The 27829-nt window shown below is 49.2% G+C and overlaps 12 protein-coding genes across 12 annotated transcripts; 9 read left to right on the top strand and 3 right to left on the bottom strand.

The window, feature by feature from the left end:
- Positions 1-244: 244 nt before the first annotated feature.
- Positions 245-4033, top strand: N7503_008877 (uncharacterized protein; the record flags this gene model as incomplete). The annotated part of the gene is made up of 2 exons (XM_057068424.1): positions 245-805; positions 854-4033. 2 exons carry the CDS (start codon positions 245-247, stop codon positions 4031-4033), a joined length of 3741 nt encoding a protein of 1246 aa, XP_056919279.1.
- Positions 4034-5135: 1102 nt separating this feature from the next.
- On the top strand, positions 5136-6952 carry N7503_008876 (uncharacterized protein; the record flags this gene model as incomplete). The annotated part of the gene is made up of 8 exons (XM_057068423.1): positions 5136-5232; positions 5296-5496; positions 5552-5637; positions 5692-5735; positions 5793-6214; positions 6276-6475; positions 6536-6664; positions 6725-6952. 8 exons carry the CDS (start codon positions 5136-5138, stop codon positions 6950-6952), a joined length of 1407 nt encoding a protein of 468 aa, XP_056919278.1.
- Positions 6953-7627: 675 nt separating this feature from the next.
- On the top strand, positions 7628-10015 carry N7503_008875 (SWAP/Surp domain-containing protein; the record flags this gene model as incomplete). Its single annotated transcript, XM_057068422.1, has 1 exon — positions 7628-10015. The coding sequence occupies one exon, from the start codon at positions 7628-7630 to the stop codon at positions 10013-10015; it is 2388 nt and encodes a 795-aa protein (XP_056919277.1).
- A 325-nt stretch (positions 10016-10340) lies between these two features.
- Positions 10341-11293, top strand: N7503_008874 (nuclear transport factor 2 family protein; the record flags this gene model as incomplete). The annotated part of the gene is made up of 5 exons (XM_057068421.1): positions 10341-10347; positions 10704-10768; positions 10855-10926; positions 11003-11101; positions 11177-11293. 5 exons carry the CDS (start codon positions 10341-10343, stop codon positions 11291-11293), a joined length of 360 nt encoding a protein of 119 aa, XP_056919276.1.
- A 358-nt stretch (positions 11294-11651) lies between these two features.
- On the bottom strand, positions 11652-12723 carry N7503_008873 (PQ-loop repeat-containing protein; the record flags this gene model as incomplete). Its single annotated transcript, XM_057068420.1, has 3 exons — positions 12641-12723; positions 12324-12581; positions 11652-12267 (listed from the first exon to the last, which is right to left on the bottom strand). Exons 1-3 carry the CDS (start codon positions 12706-12708, stop codon positions 11652-11654), a joined length of 942 nt encoding a protein of 313 aa, XP_056919275.1. The 5' UTR covers positions 12709-12723.
- Positions 12724-13976: 1253 nt separating this feature from the next.
- On the top strand, positions 13977-15783 carry ish1 (double-strand break repair enhancer MSC1; the record flags this gene model as incomplete). Its single annotated transcript, XM_057068419.1, has 5 exons — positions 13977-14094; positions 14150-14200; positions 14258-14405; positions 14463-15242; positions 15297-15783. Coding segments are annotated over 5 exons (1572 nt in total), but the record flags the coding sequence as incomplete, so codon positions are not given.
- An 875-nt stretch (positions 15784-16658) lies between these two features.
- On the top strand, positions 16659-18495 carry N7503_008871 (uncharacterized protein; the record flags this gene model as incomplete). Its single annotated transcript, XM_057068418.1, has 2 exons — positions 16659-16783; positions 16836-18495. The coding sequence occupies 2 exons, from the start codon at positions 16659-16661 to the stop codon at positions 18493-18495; spliced, it is 1785 nt and encodes a 594-aa protein (XP_056919273.1).
- Positions 18496-18933: 438 nt separating this feature from the next.
- N7503_008870 (translation machinery-associated protein 7) lies at positions 18934-19264 on the bottom strand (the record flags this gene model as incomplete). The annotated part of the gene is made up of 3 exons (XM_057068417.1): positions 18934-19031; positions 19090-19179; positions 19243-19264. The coding sequence occupies 3 exons, from the start codon at positions 19262-19264 to the stop codon at positions 18934-18936; spliced, it is 210 nt and encodes a 69-aa protein (XP_056919272.1).
- A 474-nt stretch (positions 19265-19738) lies between these two features.
- N7503_008869 (putative serine/threonine protein kinase (Prp4)) lies at positions 19739-22203 on the top strand (the record flags this gene model as incomplete). Its single annotated transcript, XM_057068416.1, has 3 exons — positions 19739-20418; positions 20472-20692; positions 20750-22203. The coding sequence occupies 3 exons, from the start codon at positions 19739-19741 to the stop codon at positions 22201-22203; spliced, it is 2355 nt and encodes a 784-aa protein (XP_056919271.1).
- Positions 22204-23656: 1453 nt separating this feature from the next.
- N7503_008868 (uncharacterized protein) lies at positions 23657-23876 on the top strand (the record flags this gene model as incomplete). Its single annotated transcript, XM_057068415.1, has 2 exons — positions 23657-23743; positions 23766-23876. The coding sequence occupies 2 exons, from the start codon at positions 23657-23659 to the stop codon at positions 23874-23876; spliced, it is 198 nt and encodes a 65-aa protein (XP_056919270.1).
- Positions 23877-24642: 766 nt separating this feature from the next.
- N7503_008867 (uncharacterized protein) lies at positions 24643-24825 on the top strand (the record flags this gene model as incomplete). Its single annotated transcript, XM_057068414.1, has 1 exon — positions 24643-24825. The coding sequence occupies one exon, from the start codon at positions 24643-24645 to the stop codon at positions 24823-24825; it is 183 nt and encodes a 60-aa protein (XP_056919269.1).
- Positions 24826-24857: 32 nt separating this feature from the next.
- On the bottom strand, positions 24858-27621 carry N7503_008866 (sulfatase domain protein; the record flags this gene model as incomplete). The annotated part of the gene is made up of 2 exons (XM_057068413.1): positions 27269-27621; positions 24858-27168 (listed from the first exon to the last, which is right to left on the bottom strand). Exons 1-2 carry the CDS (start codon positions 27592-27594, stop codon positions 24858-24860), a joined length of 2637 nt encoding a protein of 878 aa, XP_056919268.1. The 5' UTR covers positions 27595-27621.
- Positions 27622-27829: the final 208 nt, after the last annotated feature.

Below are 27829 nucleotides of genomic sequence, written 5' to 3'. Positions count from 1 at the left end.
TAACCGCCGGCCATCGATGGAAGCCTCTTTTTGATTGGCTGCTGAGCATGACTCTGAAACGGACTACCTGCGCAAGTGCTTCTTGTCTCGCAATGAGCCCTGCAGCTTTGGGGCGGTGCGGGTTTGGTGAAAATGTCCTGCCCAAGATGTTCCACGCCATTCCAAGTCCTGCTGAACAGGCAGATGAATCACCTAGCCTTCCCCTTGGGTATAAAGCTCGCTAAGTCTCTACAAACCCAAGAAAATGGGCATCATTACCAAGCTGAAGCGATCTGTGAGGTCAACAAATACAAATCGATCCCAGGATGGCACGGTGCTAAGGCCAGGAGCAAGGCTCCGGGCCACTAGCCGTGCTAGCTCTTCCTCAGTCCCTTCAAGCGCTGAAAGGTCCTCTGAAATCATCGAAGCTCCCCTAGAGCACAGCAATAGCCCATTGGCTACCACACAAATTTCTGTCTCATCACACAAAGGCGATCCTTGGGCTTGGGCATACGAAATGCTTGCGGAGAGACAGCCCGCGCTCATGGAGGATTACAAGAAGTACCTAGGATCAATAGGAAACGATGACCCCATTGATGTAGATTTCACTGCGCCACGGTCAATAGAGTCGGTCGTGAAGAAACTACAAGATCAGCATAAGAAGAAACAATGGCAGATCGCGCTTCAAGGGAAGCAGATGAAGATACGAGAGCCGATTGAGAAGATGATCAAGTTTGTCATCTGGGCTGCTCCTATAATCCAGCAAGCTGTCAGCAATGAACCACACATTGCACTAGCATGGGGTGGTGTCTGCTTGGTTCTCCCAGTATGTCCATGACCCTTCAACATCCAAGCCACTGCTAACTTTTTAAAGCTCCTTTCTAGTAGTATAACGAAAAACGAAGCGATGTTGAAAGGATTCAACCTGATAAGCGAGATTCAAATATACTGGAATATCTGTGAGAAGCGAAACCTCGAATCGAATCACCAGGAGGAGTACAAGGCCTTCAGAGAGCCTTTGGCAAAGCTCTACTCTCAAATGATTGAGTACCAGGCGCGGGCAATATGTCATCTATCCAAGGCTCAACTCTCTCGGGCATGGGAGAACGTTGCGGGTGCCCACGATTGGGAGGAAATGACAACAAAGATTGGTGACGCGAGCGATGCTTGTATCACCTATCTCACTCCCCTCGAGGCAGAAGAGATCCGCAAGAATCGAGATAGCACCCTGCAAGAGATTCGAGGATCACGGGAGATTCTTGGAGAAATTCGAGAAATTCTAGAAATGGGACAAAACATGACTTCAAAACTACAGGCAGATCAGCAAGAGAATGCGCTTTTGCAAGATCTTGCTTCTCAGTATGAGGATGACAAAGAGGTCATTCCACTCCGTGTTCAGGACACATGCGAGTGGTTTTTTGAAGACCAAAGCTTTCGTAATTGGCGCGACAGCGATACTTCCTGTCTGTTGAGAGTCACTGCTGGTCCGGGATGTGGGAAGTCAGTCTTGTCACGCACCTTGATTGATGAGAACCGATTGTCAATTACCCCTGCCACGTCTACCGTTTGTTACTTTTTCTTCAACGATGGAGATGAGAGTCGTACGCTTGCCACAAACGCCTTGAGTGCAATCCTCCATCAACTCTTCATTCAAGATCCCACTGGGGCTTTGATCGGGGCTGCAGTCGATAGCCATAAGAAATTCGGTGTGGCGCTGAGAAAGAATTTCTCTGAGCTGTGGCGACTACTCAATCGATGTACTAGCCTGCCGGAGGCTGGGGAAGTTGTTTGTGTTCTTGATGCGCTGGATGAGTGCAAGGAGAGTAGTGCACGACAATTGATTGATGCTTTGAGGGACTATTACTCTCGACCCAAGTCGCACTTAACTTCCAAGCTCAAGTTTCTGATTACAAGCCGCCCATATGCCCATTTAGAGGCCTCTTTCAAGAAGTCCCCTCAGTCAGTAGCATACCTCCGCTTCGATGGGGACGAGAAATCGGTGGAGATTGCCAAAGATATTGACCGAGTCATTGATTACAAGTTAATCGACATTGCAGGTGCATTCAACGCCCAGGATCGTGAACAAATCTCGAAGCGACTGAAAGACATGAAAAATCGCACATACCTTTGGCTACATCTCACATTCCACATAATTGAGGAAAATCCAAGTCAATTTGGCCGCCGATCTGATGTCGAAGCTCTTCTGGAGGATTTGCCTGAGCAGCTTTCGGCGGCATATGAGAAGATCTTGACCCAAAGCAAGAGCCCGGTGCGTACCGAGGCCCTTCTGCGAATTCTGCTTGCTGCGATGGAGCCCCTGACTTTGGATGAAGCCAATATGGCCTTGACTACAGTACTGGCAAAGCAAGGTTCTCAGCCTGTCTCGGTGTCAGATATGTGGGTGCCAGAGGTATTCAAAGATATCGTGAAGGACTTGTGCGGTCTCCTTGTTAATATTCACGGGTCCAAGCTGTTCTTTGTGCACCAGACAGCCAGGGAATTCCTCGCCCATCGGGAGCGAGAAGGGCAATGGAAGGGTCGGCTGGATATGCACAGATCTCACTGCCAGATGTCGGTGGTCTGTCTGAGTTCTTTATCATGTCTTGATAAAAAGGCTCTTGGAGAGATACACACACAGGCCGAGATTTTCTGGGGTGAGCTTATGGGTTACGGTGCTTTCAGTGCCCACACTTCCAGTGTTCTTCAGGAATTTAAGGCAGGCTTCCCACTAGCCTGTTACTCTACTCAACATTGGATCAGTCATGTAAGACTCGTCGAAAAAGAAGCCCTTGAGGTTGTTATGTCATTTTTGGAGAATGATGCCGCGTACGAAGCCTGGGATACGCTTTATTGCATGATGAATGGTGGGCACAACGGGTACAACAGATTCAAAGTTCAGATAATCCCTCCTTTGTCATATGCAGCCTCCGCGAATCTTCCTTGTTTGGCAAAACATCTACTGGAGAACGGGGCCAGCATAGATGCAGAAGGTTATCAGAGTCCAACTGCTCTTAGTGTTGCGGCTCAAAATGGGCACAAAGAGATTGTGGAGCTCCTTTTGGAAAACAATGCCGATGTCAACGCCCGAAGTCGTGTTGAAAAATTCCCTACTTTTTCTGATAATATCAAATTCTCTAATAGTACCCTTGCCGGTTCTCGGAGTCTTCATCACACTGGCACGACTGCCCTTTTCGCTGCTTGTGCCCAAGGCCAAGAAAATATGGTGCATCTGTTGTTGGAAAATGGCGCCGATGCCAATCTGCTTAGGGAATGGGACGACCATCCCATTCATGCTGCTTGTAAAGGGCAGCATACTGGGATTGTGAAGCTACTCCTAGAGAGAGGAGCTGATGTCAATGCCGAGGTGGGCGTCATGGGACGGACACCACTCTATATTGCTTCAAATGCAGGTTTCAAGGAGCTTGCCGTGGTGTTGATAGAGGGTGGAGCCCACATCAACAAGTTGGTGAAAACTTTTGGTGGTGTTAATACAGCACTCATGATCGCTTGCTCGAACAATCATTTGAACATGGTGGAGTTACTATTGGAAAAGGGGGCGGATGCTAATATACAGGGAACAAGTTTTCCACTCCACGAGGCTTGCGTAAATGAAAACATGGAAATGATGCAACTGTTGGTCGAACATGGGGCGGATGTGAACATCAAGCGACAACATGGCAATTCTCTTGCTTACGCTCGCAGTCCGGAGATTGTGCAGTTTCTGATAGACCATGGGGCAGATGTGAATGCGAAAGGCGAAACCGGCAACGCGCTTGTGAAGGCTTCCGAGAAAGACTACTTGGATATTGTGCGCATATTGATCGAGAATGGGGCGGATGTCAATGCCAAAGGAACGAAAGACGAGCATGGCAATGCTTTGTTCAAAGCTTCTTCCGAGGGCAATTATGAGGTTGTCGAGTTGCTACTTGAGAGTGGAGCAGATGCTAATTCTGAGGCACCGCCTCTCAATGCTCTTCAGGCAGCTCGTAAGGCAGGATGGGGTGACGTTGCCGCTTTACTCCTGCAGCATGGGGCCCGAAGACACTTAAAGTGAGGATTTTCATAGAGAAAAACCAATGACTGGAATGTATGTAGCTGTAGAAGAACCTGCATATATGCTTGTAAGTCTTATCAAACTGTGCTACGTGATGTGTTGCATTATGTATCTGCGAGTGATTTGCTTTAATCTTTCTTAGATCATGGCACTGTCAAACATTTGAAGTATTAGGGTCAAATCTCACTGGTTCTAGTATTATGGCTCGCTCACACAGGTAGGTGGTCCGACTCCAGGCCTTGCAACAGCGCCGGTTAAACTTCCATTAGCGTTCCAATATACGTATGCTTGGTCTCAACATCCCACTCATAGGCCAATCGGATGTCCCCTTTCGGGATGTCGGTGTATGAATTTCCGAGCTAGAGTGTATCTATGGACCTCGAGAGCTCCAATGAGTGGATCCGATGCGGGCGAATAGGGGCTGTCTCGAAGCGATTAGACTGCGCATAAGCCAGAGGCCAATCGTGCGCTTCCGTGTCTGGCTAGGTTCTTGGCTGCAGCTCTCAAGTCACCACGCTCCAAAGAAGGCTAAAGGCAAATGCTAAAGTATCTCATCGTAGGTGATATACAAAGAGTTATTGTGACTTGAATAATACGTGAGATCCCCAAGCTGAATCACCAACGGGCAGAGCATAAAAGCCTCGACCCCGATCTGGGCGGCTTTGACATTTCGGCTCCACCTGCCCACTTCCCCAGTTTCTCCGCAAATCCTACAACAATGACCACCCAATAGGCATGAATACGTCGTGTGTCTTGGACCACAGTCCTTTTTCACAAAGGGAGCTAGTGTAATTGGCCCCTTCGTCATGATTGGCTATTTCACTCCCAGAGACAAGAATGACTGGTTTAAGAGGACTTGTATGAGTACGACTCCCGACACCACTTGACACCGGCTGGCCAGAAGCCAACGAGGCCTCGCTGTGCATTACCCCGATGCCGATGCCCCCCTGGCTTAGCATATGAAGCTTTAGAGAATCCGGGGAGTCATGTATAAGATGATTGGGATCTGCTCCACTGTTAGATTTCCCCATCGCAATTTGTCTCTGATCTTCAGTCAGGAGGCCCACCATCTCAGCTTCTCTATACGGCAATCACTCTCACCATGGGATTGTATAAACGGAAGATTACCGTTGATGACACAGCTATCACATCGGCTGTTAACTTGACGTTACGACAGTCGTTGCTTCCGAATGCATTAGGTATGTCGTGAAGTTTGACGCTGTAGGCCATGAACATGTACTGACAATGTTGTGACCGCAAAGTTACGATTTTGTTCTTCCTATGGGGATTTGGCTATGGGTTGTTGGATACATTAAATTCGCACTTTCAAACTACTTTGAACATCACTGCTGGCAGATCATCCGGGTTGCAGGCTTCGTATTTTGCTGCATACTTCATTTGCCCATTGACTATCTCCGGGTGGATTGTTCGCAAGCATGGATTTAGAGTTACATTCATGACTGGTAAGGCTATCAGACTTTACTCGAAACAGTTGAATGAATATGAACATCAATCTAGGTCTGGCTATTCTCGCAGTCGGGTGTCTCCTCTTCTGGCCAAGTGGTGTGAAAAGGTCCTTCGGAGGCTTCTGTGGTAGTATGTTTGTAAGTTAGTAACTATTCATTTGCTATTTGTCTGTTATATTAACCAACTATTAGGTTGTCGGAGCCGGATTGTCTACTCTGGAAACTGCTGCAGATCCGTATGTTTTCCACTACTGCATACTCTTGTCATTGGGCCCTTTTAACAAGGTTTATAGTTTCCTTGCCATTTGCGGTCCCCCAAAGTATAGCGAAATCCGACTTAACTTGGGACAAGCCGTGCAAGGAGTCGGTACATTCATTGCCCCACTTCTGGCATCTCGCGTCTTCTTTGCCAACACAGTCGATACAAATGCTGGACTGAAAAATGTCCAGTGGACTTACCTAGGTGTTGCCTGCTTCGTTATCTTACTTATCTTCCTTTTCTGGCTCGCACCATTCCCCGAAATTACCGATGCCGACCAGGAGGCGCTGGAGGGACAAATCTCAGACAGCGATACAGACGTTGGTCCATTTAGCAAGCAATACACCTTATTCTTGGGAGTGTGGAGCCAGTTCTGCTACGTGGGTGCACAGGCTGCTGTCGCTGGGTACTTTATCAACTTCTGTGAGGAGGCTGGCCGAAGCTCTGCGGCAAGTTGTAAGCTATTGCCCCGACCGTTTACTCACTTGACAATTTTCTGACGAGTTTTTTCTTCCAGCCGACCTGCTATCTGTCGCCCAAGGCCTTTACGCATTCATGCGTTTTGTTTCTGGCGGCTTGATGATGCTGAAGCCATTCAAGCCTCGCATTATGTTGATCGTTTTCTTGGTTCTTTGCTTCATTTTCACTGTGGTAGCTATGGTTACTCATGGTACTGTCTCTATTGCAATGGTTATACTTGTTTTGTGTTTTGAGTCGGTCAGTACCTCTGGACAAACTTATTATATGTGAACACCTTTTTGACGACTGACTTGATAGCTTTGCTTTGCCACAATATTTACGTTGGCACTTCGTGGCCTTGGCCGTCATACCAAGCTTGGAGGCTCTTTACTGGTTGCAGCTATCTCTGGTGGCATGGTCTTCCCACCTATGATGGGAGCTATCGTTGTATGCCGTCCTTCACTTTTGATTATTGTGGAGCAAAACTAATTCCATTATTCCCCACAGACTAAGGTGAATGCCCACACTGCCATGGCTATTCCAATGATGGGCTATATTCTTGCATTGATCTTCCCAATCTACGTGAACATCTACAAGAAGGATAGCATGGACTTGCACCGCAACACTGAGGTTAACGTCTCAATCCCAGTGAGCAAAGATGTTGCAATGGAAGAAGGGACCCAGAGTAAGCCGACTGCTGCGAATGTTGAGACGGCTGAGGATGAGCAGCAATAATGAACGAGAGCATGATATGAAGACTGTTAAGAAAGCTTAGCACCGTATGGCAGCATTTTGGCTACTAATGTTTTTTCGATTGGATACTGCTATACGCTGGCAAAGTGGCACAGGCTTGTTGTGACTTTCATCTTTGACGAGGAGAGGCCCTTGCTTATATGATCCTCTTAAATTACACCACATCGAGCGTATTCACTTGCTCTTTCTAGTCCCTATTAAATCTCTCTATGAAGATACAGTCAAATGTGGCTGTATTTAGCCCAAATCTATAGATATAGCTCGGGCTTGTTCAAATCGAGAACGCGTGAGGAACAAGTCGGGTCAAATGCGCGAAGTAGATCATACGACATAACCCGGCATATGGCATTCTGGAACGATATGATATTGCCTAGAGAAACTTTCCAGCTCCGCGATACAGATTGTAGTAGACTTAGCTTGTAAGATGCCATATTCCAAGATTTGAGCTCAATTGGAAGGGTTGTAAGGCGTAGTGTCCCCTAAATTTAAATGATGTTGAGGCTCAAATACCTACATAGCTGATAAGAGAGACCGCCTTTCTCACCGCCCAGGAGCATCCCCAATCAGGAAGGACTCCAGCTTCACCTCTAGATCATCCTCTCTCAACGTCAACCGCAGGCAGAATTCCTACCGCTGCAGGAGCAGCTCCTACAGACCATGCCCGACGATCCAAAAGGGAAAGGATTCCCTGATATTTCCGCCAAACTCTCTGCGCTGCCGAAGAAATCGTTATTTGAGCGCCAGAAAGCCGAAGCCGAAGCCAAACGCGCCCGGGAGAAGGCCGAAACCGCGGCAGTCTACGAGGACTTTGTAAAATCATTCGAGGATGACACCCCTACCGGGCCAAAGACGTTCGATACACGGCCGAATTCATTTGCAACTCGAGGTGGAGGGGGGCCAGCGCGACGCCATTTCACAAACTCTGGCCCACGCAACAGCGGCCCAGGTACACTAGGGCTGCCCCCACATTCATCTATTAAACGGACGTATGATGGGCTAGCGCCGCTGTCGCGCAATCGCGACTCAGCGCCGGGTCTGCTGGGACTCGATCAAACAACCACAGGTCCGCTTGGCCCACCAGCTGGATTCACCAGCCCATCAGACGATGAAGATTACCGGAAAGCCGATATCAAAAGTTCAGAGAGAGCAGCTGCTAAGCCGACATTGCAGCTGACATTGTTACCACCTGGGACGTCTCCGTCAGTGGTAAAGTCATTGATCCCATCTCCTCTGGTCGTTGACAATGTACACATCACGCGCCCATCCAGCCAAATCGCGACAGAACGAAAATCATCCGCGGCTATTGTTACCCTTGCAAGTGATACTGCTGCTTCTGATATTGACAACGCTGTCAGTGCACTTCAAAACAAGTATCTGGGTCGAGGATATTATCTCTCCTTGTCTAGACATCTTTCGTCTGCAGCTGTCACTTCAACTATTTCAACTGGCCTTGGCTCCTCGACCGCTAGCCCACTGCCATTTGGCGCAAAGAATATTCAGCCAACTCACGGGGCTCGCCTGAACCGTGCTCCACCTCCAGGGTCTCATCGCGGAAGCTTCGCACCCCCAAGCTCATATGGATCTAATTTTGCAAGGGTTGCACCTTCCACGCAGGTGGAAGTCAGAGTACCGTTGGAACTCAAACAGCTTAGACTAATTCACAAGACGTTGGAGGCCCTTTTACAGCACGGCCCCGAATTTGAGGCCTTGCTAATGAGTCGGCCGGAAGTGCAAAGGGATGAAAAATGGGCTTGGATTTGGGATGCACGGAGCCCAGGTGGTGTATACTACCGATGGAAGCTCTGGCAGACTGTTACCCAGCCCCAGCCCGGCCGTAAAATGGATAAGCTTGCGTCGATTTTCGAGGGTGGGGCAAGCTGGAACCCACCCGATTGTCACATTAAATTTGAATATGCTACCCATCTTGATGAGTTTATTTCAGATGAGGACTACAATTCCTCAGATGAAGAGCATTCTGACCATGAGGATGAGAGACGGAATTATGGTGGAGCCCCACCTACAGAAGGAATCAGTGCCCAACAAGACGGCCTTGGCTATATGAATCCCTTGCAAAAGGCCAAGCTCACTCATCTCTTGGCTCGATTGCCGACGACCCATGCTAAGCTCCGCAGGGGTGATGTCGCTCGCATCACCTCCTTCGCAATTGAACACGCTGGCGCAGGGGCAGACGAGGTTGTGGACATGATTGTCTTGAATATTTTGAGCCCGCTGGCATACACTGGGGCCAACCCTGACCGGGAATTGGAAAAGGCTGCAGCAGCCCCAGAAAATGATTACAAAGACGATGCCAACATGTCGTCTCACAAAAAAATGGATTTGTCCTCCGCTAAATTGGTTGGGCTGTACATTGTCTCCGATATCCTTTCTTCATCAGCAACCAGCGGCATACGTCACGCCTGGCGATATCGGCAGCTATTTGAATCCTCGCTTCGCTCTCATAAGGTCTTTGAGCACCTCGGCCGACTCGAGAAAGATCTCAGCTGGGGTAGACTTAAGGCCGAAAAGTGGAAACGCAGCGTTGGCACTCTTTTGCATTTGTGGGAAGGATGGTGTGTCTTCCCACAAGACAGTCATGGGCATTTCGTCCAAATGTTTGAGCAGCCGCCGCTCACCGAGGAGGAGCAACAGAAGGAGAAGGAGCAAGCCGAGGCGGAACAAGCCAATAAAGCTTTCCTCAAGGGAAAGAGCAGCTGGAAAGCTGTGGACGATGACCCTATGCCTGACAATTTGGACTCGAATCATCCGGTCTTAATCGAGACCCAGGATACTGTTGCAAACAACAATGCTCCAGAAGATGAATCCATGAGTGACATTGATGGAGTTCCCATGGAAGACAGCGACCTTGAAGGCCCAGAAGATGATCAGCCCATAGAACAAACCAAATTGGAACCGGGCGAGGATGTTTCTGAGCCCCAAGCGTCTGTACAGCCTGAAGCAGAGCCTGAAGAACCAGACTCAGCATCTCGGCGCCTTCGAAAGCCACGGCCCAAAGCCGAGGACATGTTTGCGGAGGACTCAGCATAAGTAGAACAATATTATCAGGGTAGATATTAATGAATGAAATGATACCAAACAAACTATATCATCCCATTATTCTTGCATGAAAAGAGAAATAGACCAAACATATCATTATTGTTGCAAACAGTTCGCACTACCCCATTCATCTCACTTATATACTCGTGACGTCGTAATCGGGCTGATATGATTTCTCTTGGCGCATAAGGCGCCAAGGCATCAACGACAGAATTCGTGCCTCCACTACCCCTCCCGCATCAACAAATACCTTCATCCCACCATATTCGTTCCTCTGCACACCTACACTCAGATTTCTCCCAAACAATCTGCCAAGATGACTGGTGAGTTACAAATGGTTCACTCCCGGCAAATTCCTCTCTCAGGTCACCCAACTCCACCAGATAGCAGGCGTATAGAATACCCCTCGCCCTGTGTGAATAGGTTGCGCTTGGCTTTCTCCTACAATGACGAAATGACAAAAGTTCATTTGAAATTGGATAAATAATAGACCCAGCTGACAATTCCTCTCGTGGCAGACTTCAAAGATATCGCTAGTATGTTCCTCTCTGTCCAAAAGTTGGACCTACATGCGCCGGCATAAAATCAAAGCCCCGCGCTAGCGCTCCATTCAACCCCTGCTCAATGCTAAGCCGCTTATACGAATGGGTGCACAAATAACTTATCATTCGATCTATAGAGAACTTTGTTACCTTTTACTACACCAACTTTGACACCGATCGGAAAGAATTGGCAATGCTCTATGTAAGCTCAGTCCTTACCACCCTCAAACACGTCGCAACGTCTGTATCACAGAGCGATATATACTGACGATTCTTTGAACCCGACAGCGCGAGCAATCGAGCCTCACCTTCCAGGAGGCTGATGTCCAGGGTGCGGCCGCCATCATGGAGAAGATCACGGTTTGTTAAACCCCCCATTGGACCAAAGGGCCCAATTATGCCACGCAAAGATCTAACCACGAAGTCAATTCAACAGACCCTAGGCTTCAACCAAGTCCGCCACGAGGTTACGTCTATTGATACCCAGCCCACTCCTGCTGGTGGTCTCATTGTGACCGTGATCGGTGGTCTCATTGTACGTGAAGACGAGTTCCTACCTGTTATCTTGAAAATGCCTTCAAAGTGACAAGCTAACGTGACTTATTGTTAGACCGACGGCGAAGAACGACCCCAGAACTTCTTCCAGACATTCCACCTTATGCCCGAGGCCAACGGTGGATTCTGGGTCGCCAACGACATGTTCCGTCTGACCTTCCCTATCGCTTAATTTTAATTGGGATTAAATCGCGGATGGACAGGATTACGACGCGACGATAAAGGGATCTCCTTGCGGGTGTGGGTGTGATATGCACTGGGACGACACTCCCGAGACTCAATTTATTCCGAAGTTCAGGATACAATAACCATTGGGTCATGGGATAAATAAAATAGAAACCTTTGGCTCCAAGGTTGGAATAAAAAATCCTTGCAACTCATTTACCTCCAGGACTACCTTGATCCCTGAATCCTCATTGCTGAGTTTATATCTATATATATGATATGCATACCCAGGTAGCACAACCGACTTCTACCTCGTGCCGGGCACCGGCCACTGCCTTATATAGGATATATCATGCAGGAGAAGATCACTGGCTCTGCAGCAGTGGGGTCTCTTCGGAAGGCTGTTCCACGGATACCGGTTCCCGTCCCAGCACCTCAGGTCTCTCGGACGGGAAAGCCCCATTTGATCCCGCATCCTGCTCATCCGGACCCTCGCTCGCACTTCCCTTAGGCTTGCTGTCGGGGCCGAAGTATTCAAAGTAGATTGCCATCACCAACAAAGTTCCCTGCAAACAAGCCGTCACAACCAAGACCCCCCAAACACTCCAGCCCTTGGCTCCTTCGCGCGCTGCCAGACTAGCAGCCCAGACTAGACTTCCCGGTGTTTGGATACACATCATCGGGATACTCAGACTTCCCACGTGGCGCAACCGGAAGGTTGTATAAATCTGGGGGAAGTACTGAATGGACGCAAGAATAGCAGATAAAATTCCGAGGAAATTTGCCCACGCTGGGAGGGCGGCGGGCTGGCGGAGAGCAAATGCCACCGAGATGATCAATGTAGCAAGGGCGTGAAAGAGGCAAATAGCAGTGATCGAAAGAGCAGTGCGGTAAGTCGCGCCACTGGAGGTTGAGGAGACAGAGGCAGCTGGGTCGGTGGCGGAGGTAGCCCTTGGGAAATAGATCACGAAGAGGAGTAGACTGGACGGTGTTAGCAAGGCATCTGCGCCCTCAAATAACTACATCGCTCTACTCACATGAAAAAGAAGCTTAGCCACTGCGCTCCCACTTGGACAACGCCTAACAGCCCTGCGAAGCAGGCCAACCCGTCGATCTCCTTGCAGCAAGCAACATCCTGAGCAGTTTTGGGAAAGACCAATATATTTGCAAAGGCAGATGTACCCGAAGTGGTACCGAGAAGCACAAAATAAGGTGAGATTCCGAAGGAGCTTCGTCGTGTTATGATTCGAATGTGTTGTGGTAGATAGGAAACGAGGATGCCGAAAATGATCAAGCTGGGATGGGATGGATAGGTCAGCTTCAGAGCTATTCAAGATTCAAGGGGGAAACATACACAGATAGTACAGGCTGAAAGATGCCAGGCGAGGCCAGCTCACGGCAAACTGGTGATAAAGGATCCATAGCCTGCTTAGTAGGTAATGACGACCTGTCTAGCTCTTAAGGGGTGATTGGTTTTGCGATTTTGTTGGGAAGCCAAATTATGACATCTGATAGCTTTAACTGGAATGGTTGTATCTCCACACAGGAAATAATGGGATGTATGGATCGTCACATGGACGAAAGGTATCAGAGGAGTTTATTGAAAGAGAAGCATCGAAGTGACCTCAGTCCCCGCAACTGATAGCTACCCGCCTTGGGCTCTAACGCTAGTCCCATATCGTTATAGCGCATCTCACCGCCTTGGACACGTGAAATGTACGGCACTAGACCTGCTCTTAGTTTGACCCTGCCTAAGAGACTCTTTGAACTGCATGGGAGATATTGAATAGGCTTTGGAGAGACAGTCGTTCGGCAATCTAAGAGCTTTGCTTTAGTTCATATTCTCTTCTACGACATGAAATGACAAGTCTGGCAACCCTTGGGAAAATTTAGCCCGAGGAAACCAGGTGAAATAAGCTGTCACACGTGCCTTTCGTTGGATTACAAGACTCTGCACACCTGAAAGAGTCTTTGGTCTTTGGTCATTCCCAATAATTGTAGAGTCGAATTCTTCTCACTCTCTCATACATCCCTACATTTAGGATATTGAAACTGGGCGCTGATTGGTTGGGGTTGTCTCTATGCCTCAGGCAACAAGGCAGGAAGAATCCCGGGAACGTTCATGAATAGCTTACTGTATAACACTCAGATTGGAAATTTGATTCTAATTTACTTGAAAGACCCTGTTCGCTCCTTGAACTAGACTTAAGCTCTAAACCATTGGTTGGCCTGAATACGAGGGTTCAAAGCTCTCCTCCAAATACCAATCCCGCGGTGACACAAAGTGGAGCCCAACGTAGAAGCTGAAAGATTGAGCAAAAAGGCACATCTAATGTCTACCATAAAACCCTTGTTCGGTCGCATGGTTGTGCCAGGAGCTTTATTATAAGAAACAAGGTAATCAGATGACGCTATTTTATTTGTTAGGAAGAATGAGCCACTCGATGAATCATGCACTTAGGGAACCAGGCAAATTCCCCAACTACGTCACTGCACGATCATCCCTGCTGTTGTTTCCCTGCCTGCATCACTCTTTGAAGGCGAGATCTGACCCCTCGTATTTAAGGGAATTCATGCTCCTGCCTTGATTGTTTCTTCCTTTTGATTTCCAATCTTTCTTGGGTTTGTCTCCCCTTCCCTAATGTCTATTGGGTCTGTAGACAATTGCAATACTAATTCGAATACTTCAGCAGCTTTCATCAAAATTCAAAACCAAAGCCACCATGAAACTCCATTTGGCCACTGGCCTGGTGTTTTTCCTTGCGACCGCCGAAGCTGTAGGAGCTTCAAGCTGGTGGAGCAAAGCTGGTTCGTTGCTTATGGAGAACAGTCCATGCTTTCAACGCTAACACCAATACTCTAGTATACAATAAATGGCACGAGACAGAGCTTGAGAGATGGCTATCGGATCATGGTAAGTCCTGCTCCCCACTTGCAAATCATGTTGTGATCTGAGAATTGACATATCCAGACATTCCTTACCCTGCTCCCGCCGACCGCAAGGACCTCGAAAACTTGGTCAAGTCCAACTGGGATTCCAAGGTACAGAAGCCCCTTGGCTCAGTCGCTGATCACTTGTCGGACGAGCTTCAGTATGCTAAAGAATGGGTGTTCGATACGTAAGTTGGCTCTATGCACTCTTCGGTCCACGCCAAACCAAACTAACAGTACACAAGTTGGTCGGACTCACAACTGAAATCATTCCTCGATTACCACGGCATTCCTGCACCTCAGCCCCGCAAGCGCGACGCCCTCATCAAGACCGCTCGTGAAAACTACGAAAATGTCGCCCAAAAGGTTGGTGAGACGGCCGCATACCCTGGTAACTGGTTGTATGGACAGTGGTCCGAGTCCGATCTGAAGGAATGGCTCGATGAGCGCGGATGGCCCGTCCCCCAGCCTAGCAGCCGCGACAAGCTCATCGCCATGGTGCGCCGCAACTCCCGAGCTGCTAGTCTCCAGGCACGCGCCCTTACTGCGTCTGCCAGTGCGTCTGCTGAAGCTGCGAAGGCATCGCTGAGTGAAGAACTATTCAACGCCTGGTCCGACTCTAGGCTTAAGGAGTTCCTCGATGAGCACAATGTGCGAGTCCCGCAGGGTTCCAAGCGCAATGAGCTTATTGCCCTTGCTCGTAAGCACCGCGCTTATCTGCTCGGTCAGGCTGCCAGTGCATCTGCTGCTGCCTCCGAGGCTATCGGTGCTGCTACTACCAAGGCTGGAAATCAGTATGCCCGGGCAACGGATGATGTCAAGCTCAAGGCAGAGGATCAGTTCGATGCTGCTGTCAAGACGTGGTCTGACTCCCGCCTCAAGGCATTCCTTGATGCTCGTAGTGTCCCGGTTCCTCAGGCTGGCAAGCGTGATGAACTCATCGCCGCTGTACGTGCTAGTGCGCACCGGGCTGCTGGTGGTTGGAACCAGTACAACTTTGACACTTGGGACAAGGAGCATCTCCTGTAAGTTTTCTTCGCGAAGAGAGAGCAATTGACAATGACTAATTTCTCTGCTAGTAAATATTTGTCTGCTGTCAACGCCAAGGCTGCGAAGAAGGCCGATGCTTCTCGGGAAGAATTGGCTAAGTATGCTCAGGAAAATTATGACCAGGCTTCCAAGGTCGGCGGCGATAAATACGCATCGGCTACTGCTGCTGCCGCACAGGCTACTGGTCATGCCAAAGACGCCACCTTTGAGCAGTGGTCGCAATCTGATCTCAAGAAATATCTGGACTCGTACGGTATTCCGGTGTACCAAGGTTCCAACATCAACGAGCTCCGAGCTGCCGCTCGCCGTCACGCTACCTACTTCAAGTATGGCACAACAAACCCCCAGGACACCATTTATGCCAAGGTCGTAGACACCTTGCAATGGGCCTTGGAGCAACTGAAGATCGGTGCCTCCAGTGGTCGGGCCCAGGGCCAGGAAGCCGCTGAAAAAGTCCGCGAGAAGGCATCCGAGCAGACCGAGCGCGTTCGCAGTGAGCTGTGAAGCTGGAGATGCGATATGTTGTTTGGTTAAATCTGTTCTTTCTTAATAGTTTTTGAGTTCCAAATGTTTGTTTTTCTCTCTTCTAGCTCTTAGCAAAGAAGGTTGGGGATGGAAGTATCTTGATATTCTGCGATGACGTTCTCCGGATCACGATGACATGACAAATCTGAAATTTGGAGCCGCTTATTATTTTCGGGTCATTTTCAACAAGTATGCTGTCAATAACAGTTCAAGTGTTTGTCCCTCGATATGAACTTTAGAAGAAATATGTAGAAGCAACGTCAGTGATGCTTTATCCAAGTGAGCCACGGAACCCATGTTCCTAAGGGTTTTAGCGTCAACGTCCCCTGTATCACGTGATTGTTGCTATTTTGGTCACTGTATGCGCTGCTGCACTATATCGACTTATATTCCACTGGAAAGATGAAATGAATACCAATCATGCTAGATATGGGCGCATAATGATACAGTCTCCTGCTATATATAGCGAATTAAACAAAGAAACGTCAATCAGCCCAAACCTAAACATGAAACTTTTAGTCCCTAAAAGCTCCTTTGTTTACTCCACTAGGTCATCGCCCCCATTTTAATTTATGCCTACTCCACCTGGTGATGCCATGCTGGTCTCACAACTGGAGGTCTAGTTTTCGTTTTTTTTCTCCCTTTTCCTCTTTCTCTCGTAGCTCACCCCGCGCTGGCACCCGTGGTCAGTCGTCAGACCTTACTTTCTTTGATCCGGCTAGCCCGGCCTTTTTTACTTTCTCCCTTTCATCTCACCTCGTTGACCGAGGTGAGCTTTTCCGTATTTCTGAACTCTTCTTACCAGCCCCATTTCACGATACTGCAATCAGCGACGTTATCCCCACCCCGATCATCGCAGACAAAAGATGTGGTCGAAGGGACTGAATCGATCGCGGGGAATGGGCAACCCCACATCGGGCGATAACAACTCGGCGCATGTGGATTCAATGCGGATAGAGCCCATCTCCAAGGGCCTGCCTTCGCTACCCGAGTAGGTATTCCCGTGACTATTCGGGTATACATTCGTCTAATAGTTCAACTAGGGCATCGGATGACGAGAGCAACACACCGACTCGGGCCAGCGAGGCTTTGGCCACTGCACAGGACGCCAATGAACGGCGATACTCTGCCGTTTCCCCTATGGCGTCGCCCGCCCTGGAGACTGTGAATGACAGTGGAAGCAGCTTCTGTGTATCGCCTATTGATGAGTCGAACAGTTTTCCGCGCCAGGAACAAAGAGCTTCGACTGGGGAGTATTTCGCCGATGCTCATTTACATGCGCTTTATGTTGATACTCCACCATCTCCACCCGCAGCGCCTACACCTCCACGCAAAAAGAAGGCTGTTGCATTCGTGGCAGAGCCAGAACAGATCCCATCCGCCATAGAAAACTATTCACCAGCTGAGCCACCGCAACAAACGCTGGAATCGGGCCCTAGCGCACCCATTCGCAGGGATTTTGAATATCACAATGCTAGTCAGGAATCCGTTCCGGAAGATTCTTTTCTTGAACCAACTTTTAGATCATTTTCTCCGCCACCAATCTCCAAGGATCTGCCTGTCAAAGCGCCATCTGAACATCCAAGTAGTGCACGCCGGCATGTCCATTCTGGCGAACCAAGCACTACGACCGCTGGAAAAGCTGCTCAAGCCAACCCGCAGAATAACACTTCTCATAAAGCGGCTGGGTCTGCATCCAACCTTTTGAGCTGGGGGCGCGAACAGCTTTTGCCCATAAAGGAGTTCGCCCAAGCCCGTAGTCGAAGCGGTAGTTTCTACAAGAGCGAAATCCCTGTACCCATCAGAGGAAAAGATAAGAGGCTTAAGGACGGAGGTCATCGATCGACATCACGTGTGGCTCCTAGTGAAGTGCATTCGAAACGTCCTAGCGCGAACACAGGTGTGCAGCTATCTCATATTGGTTTGGTTCCAACTACCGTGACGACGATCACTGCCGGTAGTCCAAAGACGTTGCCGAAGAGACCAACTCCACGAGATGCTCCAACTAAGCAATGGCGGGAACAACGAGATATCAAACCGCTACCAGAAATCAACACGGTAATTGATACCCTGCTCCCTACGCAACCTCTCGTCGACTTTGGTGGTAGCATTGATGTCCCGAAGCCCGACAACCCCAGTCCACGTGAAAGCCCTCGAGATACTCCGCGAGATAGCCCTCGAGATAGTCCACGAGATAGTCCACGAGATAGCCCACGGGAAAGCCCACGGGAAAGCCCACAGCCCGACTCACGTGGCACACCAGAAGCCGTGGACGATAACCCGTCTATCATGTCCCGCCGACGACCAATTCCCATCACCATGCCGGTGTCAAGGAAGCCAATTCGCAAGCCGACTCCAGCAGAGGTCCCCCCGGGGCCAGATCCAGTGGCTCAACCTCCTACAGATCCAGTGGATCGCATCCAGGCTCTGGAAGCCAAACGAGATGGACTCGCACGGCGTCGAGTCAACCTGGAAACGGTGATCAAAGAGTTGACCCGAGTCATTCAACCTAACAATGTTGCGTATGACCTTGCCGCCAAACAGGAGGTGAAAAGGAGCGTCCAGAGCATCGAGAATGACATTGCCGAGATCAAGAGAGAGGAGCATGAGCTTGGACTGAAGGCCGCTCGGGCGTGGAGACGATTGGATGAGAACAACAATGGGAATGGCAGTACTTTGTGGGTGAAGCGTGTCACCAGCTGATTTATCAAATGGAGGTTGAAGGAAGAATCTCAAAACATCTAGGCCCCTTATCTTTCTATTTTCTTTTTCTTATTGTTTCCCAAACTTTGGTTTCTGGGCGTCTTCTTGTTTGTCTAGTTTGGATACCCGGTGTATTGACTTGCTCCTGTGACCTGTTCTCAGTGGTGCTTGTTCGTTTAGAACCATGTTTTTTCGGGCTGAGTTAATGAAAGATGATCTTGCGGGTTTAATTGTAAACAATTTCAACCTATTCTATACAGAAATGTACATCAACCCACAATAGATATATAAACATCAAACCGAAACACTGTCGGTGGGTATAGCATGGGTGGAAGAATGTATTGCGCTCTCATTGGTGATAAGATTCGTTTGGATCGTAAGATGTCGAGGACCAAGTCCTTCCATGTGATATGCGCCTAGCAGAATTCCGTTCCGAATTTATTTCTTGCCCGACTTCTTGATACCCTGCTGGCCGGTGTTCAGAGGTCCCTTCTTGCCCTTGGCGGAGTCGGCCATCTCCTTCTTGGCCTTGGCATCTAATGCGCCGAGATGTCAGTTGAACGCCCAGTAAAGAACATTATAGGGTACACATACCAGCCTTTTGCTTCTCACGGAAAGCGAGCTCATCCTCATCAAGCTCCTTCTTCTCCTTCTTTGCGGCCTTGAGGGGCTTGACCTTGCCACCTAGTAAAGAAGTTTAGTGGCCTAATCGTGGGTGAAAGGATGGGAAAGGTAAATGCTGCTCACCTTCTCTGCTAGCGCCACCCATTTTTGTAGGATTTAATTGAACGTGGGAGTTAAGAGACTGGAATGAGGGGTACGTTGATGGCGAATGCCAAAGTTTTTTTTTAACGGTTTATCTATGCAGGCGGGGAACTAGACAGACCGCCTGCTATATCCGGGATGGCAAAATCGGCGTATCGTCGATTCAGATCTCAGAGCAGATCGCGCGACTTCTCTTTCTCCATTACATCTCTTCCCATCCACGCGTGATTCGTCCTTATCGAATTCTAGCGCGTCCCGTTTCTTTTCACAGACCTAGTCACTGAACTATGTGCCTGGGATAATCAAAGCTGCAAAAAGGCTTTGGTGTGAAGGCAGGCCTATCAAGCCGGTTGGACTTTCAAACATCCCTAAAGATACAATATCGCTTTTGTGCTCGTGCTAACTGAGCATCTTTTCACCCTGTGAAGCCTCCTCCAAAGGCCGCAAGAAAAAGTTCTCGGGTGCAGTTCTGTCAGCAATGGCATCACACCGAAGGTCGAGGTCTCTATCGACCCCTTCTGAGGGTGAGATCATCGAGACAGGTACTGAGTTGAAGGCAACTGCGTCACAAACTCCTCTTAATGGCACCAGCGTTGACCGTCCCCCCAGAGCTAGTGCGCCCAGATCCCCTGCATCGCGAGGCAGCCGATCACCACGCCGACGCAACTCATGGACGAGATCGCGATCTCGATCTCCCTCTCGCTCGCCGTACCGTGAAAACAGAGATAGAGGTTACAAGCGCAGGCGCGATGATGAGTACGAGAGCTCCCGGTACGAATCCTCCCGTTATGGGTCCAGATATGACGACAGACAAGACCGAGGCCCTTCGCGTCGACCCAACAAGCCTTATCACGACTATGACCGGGAAGAAACATATGGTGATGGCCTACGGTATACGGATGATTACGACCAACGCCAAGATAAGCGCCAGCGCACTCGTAACCGATCTCCGTATCGCGATCCACGGAAGCAGAAACGTTATGATGAGCCGGACTCAAATGCGCATCCAGCAGACCGCAATGGACGTGGTCCTTCCTCTGGTCAGGTAGTGGGTGAAGGAAAGACCCCAGCTGGCTCTCGGGATTCCAAGCTTGGTGCTGAAACACAATCAACTCAGGTGCAGCAGGCTCTTCCTTCCCGTGTCCATTTCGCCGATAAGTATGTTACTCATTGCGGCCATCCTAAGAATGATGAACTAATCGAGTCTACAGTGTGAAAGCCTCTTCCTCGGATGTTGCAGAGGTTTCGCAGCTTTCTGAGCCAATTGATGAAGCTGCTGCCTTAGAGGCACGTCGGAAACGTCGTGAGGCCACTCGGGCGAAGTATCGAACCCAAGCAACACCCTTGCATCTGCAAGCGGTGCACGCTGGAGATGGCGATACGGACTCATCAACTCCTGGCACAGAGCCAACCAGTGCACAAGATACGGCCGGTAGGTTTCTCAATTCAAAGCATAATGAATATAACTGACCTCGATTCAACCCTATAGACTCTCCATCCTTCTCACCAGCACAGACACCCAATGGACAAATTGGACAGGCTTTCGCTGATTTTAAAATCAGCAAGGATACAGATCTCGCCAACTCAAATATGCCACCTGACGGTGAACCCTCGGCTGCAGATTATGATCCTACAGTGGACATGAAAGAGGAGACCCAAAAACGTGATGGTAGTCAAAGCACAAAAGAGGATGTATCATCTGCAGCATACGATGAGACTCAAACTGTAAAGCAGGATGTTCTTATCCCTGATGCTCCCCCTCACCAACCCCCAGTTCCTGCAAAGGATCCTTATGATATGTTTGCAGAAGACGACGACGACATGTTTGCCGAAGAGAAGGAGGGACAACCAACCCACGCATCGGCAATATCCGCCATACCGCAAGCCAAGGAATTGGACATCAGCATGATGGACAATTGGGATGATCCCGAAGGATACTACAACCTCCGTATCGGTGAGTTGATCAACGGCCGGTACCATGTCACGCAAACCCTCGGTAAGGGCATGTTTTCTTCTGTTGTCCGGGCCACCGATTCCACGACGGGAGCTCTCGTGGCAATTAAAATTATCCGCCAGAACGATACCATGCGCAAAGCTGGTATGAAAGAGATTGGGATTTTGGAGCAGCTGCGCGAGGCCGACCCCGAAGACAAGAAGCACGTGATTAAATTCGAACGCTACTTCGAGCACAAAGGCCATCTGTGCATGGTGTTTGAAAACCTGAGCATGAATCTTCGAGAGGTGCTCAAGAAATTCGGTCGCGATGTTGGGCTGAATCTGCGCGCGATTCGGGCCTATTCTCAACAGATCTTCCTTGGACTGAGTCTCCTCCGCAAGTGTAACATCTTGCATGCCGATTTGAAGCCCGACAATCTCCTCGTGAATGAACAGCGCAATATACTCAAGGTTTGCGATCTTGGTTCTGCTTCTCCCGCTTCTGACAATGAGATCACGCCGTATCTGGTTAGTCGATTCTACCGAGCCCCGGAGATCATTCTGGGCATTCCATACGACCACGCCATTGATGTCTGGTCCATCGGATGTACCCTTTTTGAGCTGTACACGGGCAAGATCCTCTTCACTGGTCGGAACAACAATCAAATGCTCAAATCCATCATGGAGTGCCGTGGAAAATACCCGCCCAAGGTTCTCCGTCGTGGGTCTCTCGCCCACCTGCATTTCGATGACATGCTCAATTTCCACAGCATAGAAGAAGACAAACTCACCGGTCGACCTGTTACTCGCATCCTGGATTTCAAGAAGCCCACGCGCGACTTGAAGACGCGGTTGACGGGCAATGGTACCCGTGGAATGTTAGATGCTGATGTGAAAGAGTTGACGATGTTCTTTGATTTCTTGGATCGGTGTCTTACTCTGAATCCTGAGAAGCGTATTACACCCGCGGAGGCGCTGAAGCATCCCTTTTTGGCTCGCAAGCCGTAGTCCAGATAGCAGTGACTAGTGTTTACGTTGATGGATGATTTACTTTTCCAAGTAGCTTTATGAATTCCATATTGCACATGTATCTTTCAAAGGCTGGACTGACAAAAGGTCAATATCTTGTGGTGTGGCCAGTGCAGAAATATCATTTGAATGTAAAGAGATCAAATCACTTTTTCACAAACCAAACCTGACTTTTCAGTCAGCCCTTTAGAGCATGCCTATGTGGTCAGCTCACTGCTTTCACAAGATTTTATCTCCATTACAGTAGTTGCTGTCATTTATCTGCCTTATCAATATGGCATTCAAATGCTACAAACAACGTATACTCTAGTGGTTGAACCCCATCTTCTCCACGTGTGTACGGATAATCTCGAAAAATTCTTAATCACCAAGGAACACAAATATGCTACTGCCTATAGAAGACAAACAAACATTCTAGGCAGAAGTTTGACTACTATAAATATCTTGCCTTTCTCTCTCCTTCCTCTCTCTCTCTCTCTTTCTTCATCAACCACCCAGGTGCCTCTGCTGCCTCCTATGGCGCGCTGATATCCCCCTTCTCAGTATGGTCTCGGGGAAAGCAAAAAGAAGACAACTTCGGGTGACTTCGAGTCTGAAGAGGATTTATTCATGAAGCAGGTAAGTGGATGAAGAAGGATTGACGAGCACATGATATGATGTGTCAGTGCTGACTTTGGCTTGATAATAGTTCGGGGCCCTCGCAAGATACCTACGGCGAGAATTTCCGGAACTAATCCACTAAAATCCGATCTATGAATCTCTTGAAGATACATTGATATGCTGTTGACTACCAGATGGCAGTCCTACGGTACACAAAAAGTGGCCGATGCCAGGAGAACGTGGGAATAGGACTGAACTTCAGTGAGAAACGCAAAACACGATCCAGGAGACAGATTGTTGGGACTGCGGTTCAGGAGGGCTGCGGCAAGATAACAGCTATGCCAACCTGTGTCAAAATCTATCTCGTGGTATTCTGGCGGCGAACATTCAACCAGGAGAGTCGGATTTGGGTTGTGTATCGAAATACGACCAACCAAGATGTACGAAACTCAACTGTGAAGCTGCCATGCTTTGAAGCAAGTCCGAAGAAGGCCTGTGATCACTTGGTTGGTGCAGAGACGATCGTGGCTTATGGTTTTCACGCAAATCATTCAATACTACCATTACGACACGAAAATCGACAAAGATCAGGCCCCCTTTGTGGCTTATTTTAATTGCTCGAGTGCAATTGATGACTCAAACAAGAGGTGCTTGGAATGAACATCGACGCATCTGGCTGAGGCTACGCCTGAACAGACACTTCGGTATCTGGAATTTTGATACATTTCTACCGCAGGAACTTTACAATCTGGAATTGCAGCCCATCATCTGCGTGTTCCTGTTCGTCATGGTGACCTGACAGGACGAATTAGATTACTCAGCCATTCACAAGATGGAGAAACTGGCCATTTTCTCTCTCTTTCAGAGTGGTGCCGGGGATTTGAGGGATACTGAGACATGTCAGATGGTAGCCAGAAAGGTATGCATGTCAATGATCTCAGTCATATGCTGGCTATACACCGGAATCAGCACCCTTAAGCAATGTGAATCATGATCGTGTCAGGCGGAAAGCTCCGGGTGAAAATGACTACAGCAAGGCAGCCCAGCCCTAAAAGCTATTGCCTCCATTCGCAAAGATCGAATCATGTTCTACCACACAACAATCCATTCACAACACCTGTCTTCGTTCCATGTTATCGAACTTGGATCTAGAGCAATACCTCTTACGGCACACTGTTGGCCTGGCCACTCTACACTGAAGCTGTTATGTTTTCCTGCTGTAGGTGTCAGTTCAAGCGAAACTAGGTCAAATCGCGGGAACGAATCGCCCAGGCTATATTCATGGAATCGGGGGACCAAGGAGAGTTACGCTGGACATGGCATAGATCCAGCTGGTAGAGATACTCTAGACAGGGGTACTATGTGACCTCGGGCCGCAGATGTTTCTCATCTCAGAAAACTCACTATGACGCACATCAAAATCATCCTCACCACCGGGGAACAGACCATCAAACATTCCTATCCGGACGAAGGACCTCGGGAGGGATGAAAGTTATTTATTGGTATTGATACGCGTTTCAAGCCAGCAATACAAGACTCGATCGTGAATCCTCAGGGCTATACCCAGATTTAGCATTCTCCTTTACACAACATATAGACCAAGTAACCAATATCAATGCAATGAGATGTTTCATTCATCCTATGCTTCCATGTATACTCTCTAATCCTCTCAAGATTCATTCACTAGCTGAAATAGATGACAACGAAGTTTAAATGCTGACGCCATATTATTATTAATAGACAGTACCATCCAAATCTGTGTCTAGGATAGGTATCACCGTCGAACCCAAAATATGATCAAGAAGGATGGGCCTCAATATGCATGCGCAGGTCTCAAATGAGATCTTCCAATCTACCGACTGCGATGAGATATATGCGCTGGGGATCGACCCCGACGCTGGATATATGGAGGTCTCTCGAGGACTTGATGTCCAAAAACAAAACCCAGCCAGCAGGGTCAAGATGACTTTGAACCGAGAGACCAGTCTCCACTTCCAATGAGTGTTGCAAATTCACCAAGAACAATATTCGAATCACTCATCTCCATGATTCTGAGGATGGAATCTATACCGAGCCCAGTTCTCCCCAACCCACCAATTCGTCACATATGCGGCGTCGAAAAGCCATTGTAAGACCTCCTCGTCATACTTTTTGTGAATCACAGCGGCCAAATCCGCAAGATTGAACCTTGAGATCGGCTTCAGCTCGTATGGATCGGTGCTCAGATCGGAAAATCGCCACTCGACATCGTTGACGAGTGGGATGACGAGTCTGTACTGCGGTCGGGCGGCGGATCGGACCGCAAGCCATGAACCACCAGTGTTCATGACTGTGAACTGCCAATCCTGCATGCCATTCTGTTCTTGAATGAGCGGGCGGATGAGCGACTGGCCTTCGTACAGAGACAGAATATCCTTCGCTGGCTTGGTAGCTTTCTTGGAAAGAGAGTTGGACTCGATAAGCAGGTCCAGGATCGAAGGGACGATCTGGTCGCTGATGACTGGGGCGCTGATCTCAAGGGCAGGCAGTTGCGGGTGTGCGAGGACGATGGGCACGGCAAAGCTGCCGACGTGTGGATTATCGTAAGGCGTGATTCCGCCGTCGTTGGGGAGCGAGAGACCGTGGTCGCCTGCCATTACAAGAAGGGTTTCGTTGGCGACGCCCTTTTCTTCTAGGATACCCATGATTTCGGTGAGCCATTTGTCCTGGAAGCCGACGGCATTGAGGTATCGGTTGAGATCTTCGTTGTGGCCTTTCGTTGAGCCGAGGATCTGCTCGTAGGTGTTATTGGGCAGGCCCCAAGGATGGTGGGTGGTGCCGGTCAGATGAGAGAGGAAGAGACGCTTGTGGTCGCGCTCAGCGTCATCGATAGCGTCGCTGATGTACTCGCGTAGTTCGGTGTCGGCGTACCCGTAATAGTTGACTTCCTCGGATTTCACGGGGTAGTGCTTTGCTTCGGGGCTTTCGATGATCTCCTTGGTGTACTTGTCCTTGAAGCCCAAGACTGGGGTCAGTTTATCCTGATTATCGTAACCTTCGGTGACGGACTGCATCCAGATTGAGTGCCAGGGCCATCGGGTGAAATCTTCGGTGTCGCTGGTGATACCCTTTTGGTTGCTGAGCATTTCAAAGACGTGGGGCAGACAGGGTTGATAGATGTGGTGTTCCCACTCGCGATTGAAATCAGCAACTAGCGGAGTCACTCCACAGAGTGTGCCGGCCAAACTCTTGAGGGTGTAGGTGGAAGTAGTGTAGGCGTTGCTCGCGCTGAGACCACCGTAGGCTTTGTGGCCTGCATGGAGGGTGTCGTTGTGCTGGAAACCAGAAGGAAAGCCGGTCAAGAACTCGGCCGTGCGAGTGAGATTGGCAATGCGATCTTGGACCTCTTTGGGTATTTCACCATTGTCATAGGTTTCCGCGATGCGATTGTACAGGAACGAGTCCTTGCGCACGGGGAATGTGTCTGCGCGAGCACTTTCGAGCTTCAGCAGGACCACATGTTTGATCTTGACACTCCCGTCAGCGAGAACGCCCTGGATGGACTCCAAGACTGGCTGCTGTAAGTTGGAAATATGCAGGGGATTTGTCTGTGGGCTGTAGTGAACCGATTCATTCGCGTTGGGAAGTTTGGGCTTCCAATCCTCAAATCCTGGGCCAGCATCCTTGGGCATCCAGTCCCAGGATGGTGGTATATGCAAAGAGTCTTGGCCTGCCAGATAAGTAAACTGATAGGGAGGCAGTCCCGAGATATCGACTGGGGATTTCCGGTGACCGCCTTCAAAGAGCGAGGCCAATGGTAGTGTTCCTGACAAATATAGATACACCGGCTCAGACGGGCGGAGTAAACGCAACGTCACTGCCAAGAATACGAACCCGAGCACCAGGACCCTCGGAACTAAGCGGTCGGTGGAACGCCTATTCTCCGAGACATTGTGACCGAGCGGGTCGAGCAAGAAGTCATCATCATCATCCTCAGAATCGTTCAAATAATCATCTTCCAGGTGAATCTGCTCGTATAGCCGGGGATCCGGTAATGTATGTGACCGTTTTGGGAAACGTTGCAATAGGGGTCCCACACACGGTCGCAGTCGCGTCAGCATCCAGCGACAGGGCCACGCCAAGACATGCAAAACGCCACCAACAAATCTGTGGATTGGGCGGGCCGTGAACAAGGCGCCTGCCACAAGCAGCGCTTCCCCAATCAAAAATCCGGTCAAGCCGGATAGTAGGGTTCGCAAAGCTGCAGCGTCCCCAGTGAAGGTTTTGGCCTGTCTCCAGTGAATCTCAGAGCCTGTAAAGACATAGACGGAGAAGTTGGCGGCTGCCATTCCCGAGACAATAAGACTGCATTTCGCGTTAGATGTTTCTTATAGATCCCACTGATAGCTGTACACTCGATAGTCGAGATCAGACGAGATCAGAAAGGGGACACGCGCGGATTTACCTAAATGGGAAGACAATAAGTGCACATGTCACTGCGATGAAACCTGAGGTTTTCTGCACCAAAATGCGAAACAGCAATAAGATCGCGACATCTTGGAAAAAGAACGAAGGTCCCCAGAGAATGAATTTGGACAAGGGGAGTGAGTATAAATGGGCAAAAAGATGAAGCAATTTGGCGCTGAAAAGTGACCAGAAGGCTAAAGCGTAGAAATAGCGTCGCGAAAAATCCCAAAAGACCTCAAGGATCTCCAGGGTCCGGTTAGGAGACTGATAAAGTTGGTTGGCCTGGTGGCGCACATAATTCACCACGCCGGCCACCTTCTTCATGATGGGAATAGCATATGAAGTTCGGAAAGGAGGAGAGTGAGGAGAGAATCGAAAAATGAGGTGCTTTTGGGCTAAGATTAAGACACGCGACCCTTAACCAAGTCAGGGTCTTTGTGGATTCAATCATTTAATGGAAACTGTATTGGTTGGAATCCACTCGGCCCCATTCGCCAAGGGTGCCAAGTTCGCAGTCAACGAGGCTGAAGGCGTGATCTCATCATTTGTTCCCAGAATA

This window comes from Penicillium pulvis (assembly GCF_028828015.1).
Source record: "Penicillium pulvis strain IBT 33274 chromosome Unknown contig_7_segment1_segment0, whole genome shotgun sequence".
In the NCBI taxonomy this organism is placed as follows: Eukaryota; Fungi; Ascomycota; class Eurotiomycetes; order Eurotiales; family Aspergillaceae; genus Penicillium; species Penicillium pulvis.
The sequence above is the reverse complement of the archived record's forward strand: the minus strand, read 5'-3'. Positions and strand labels throughout refer to the sequence as shown.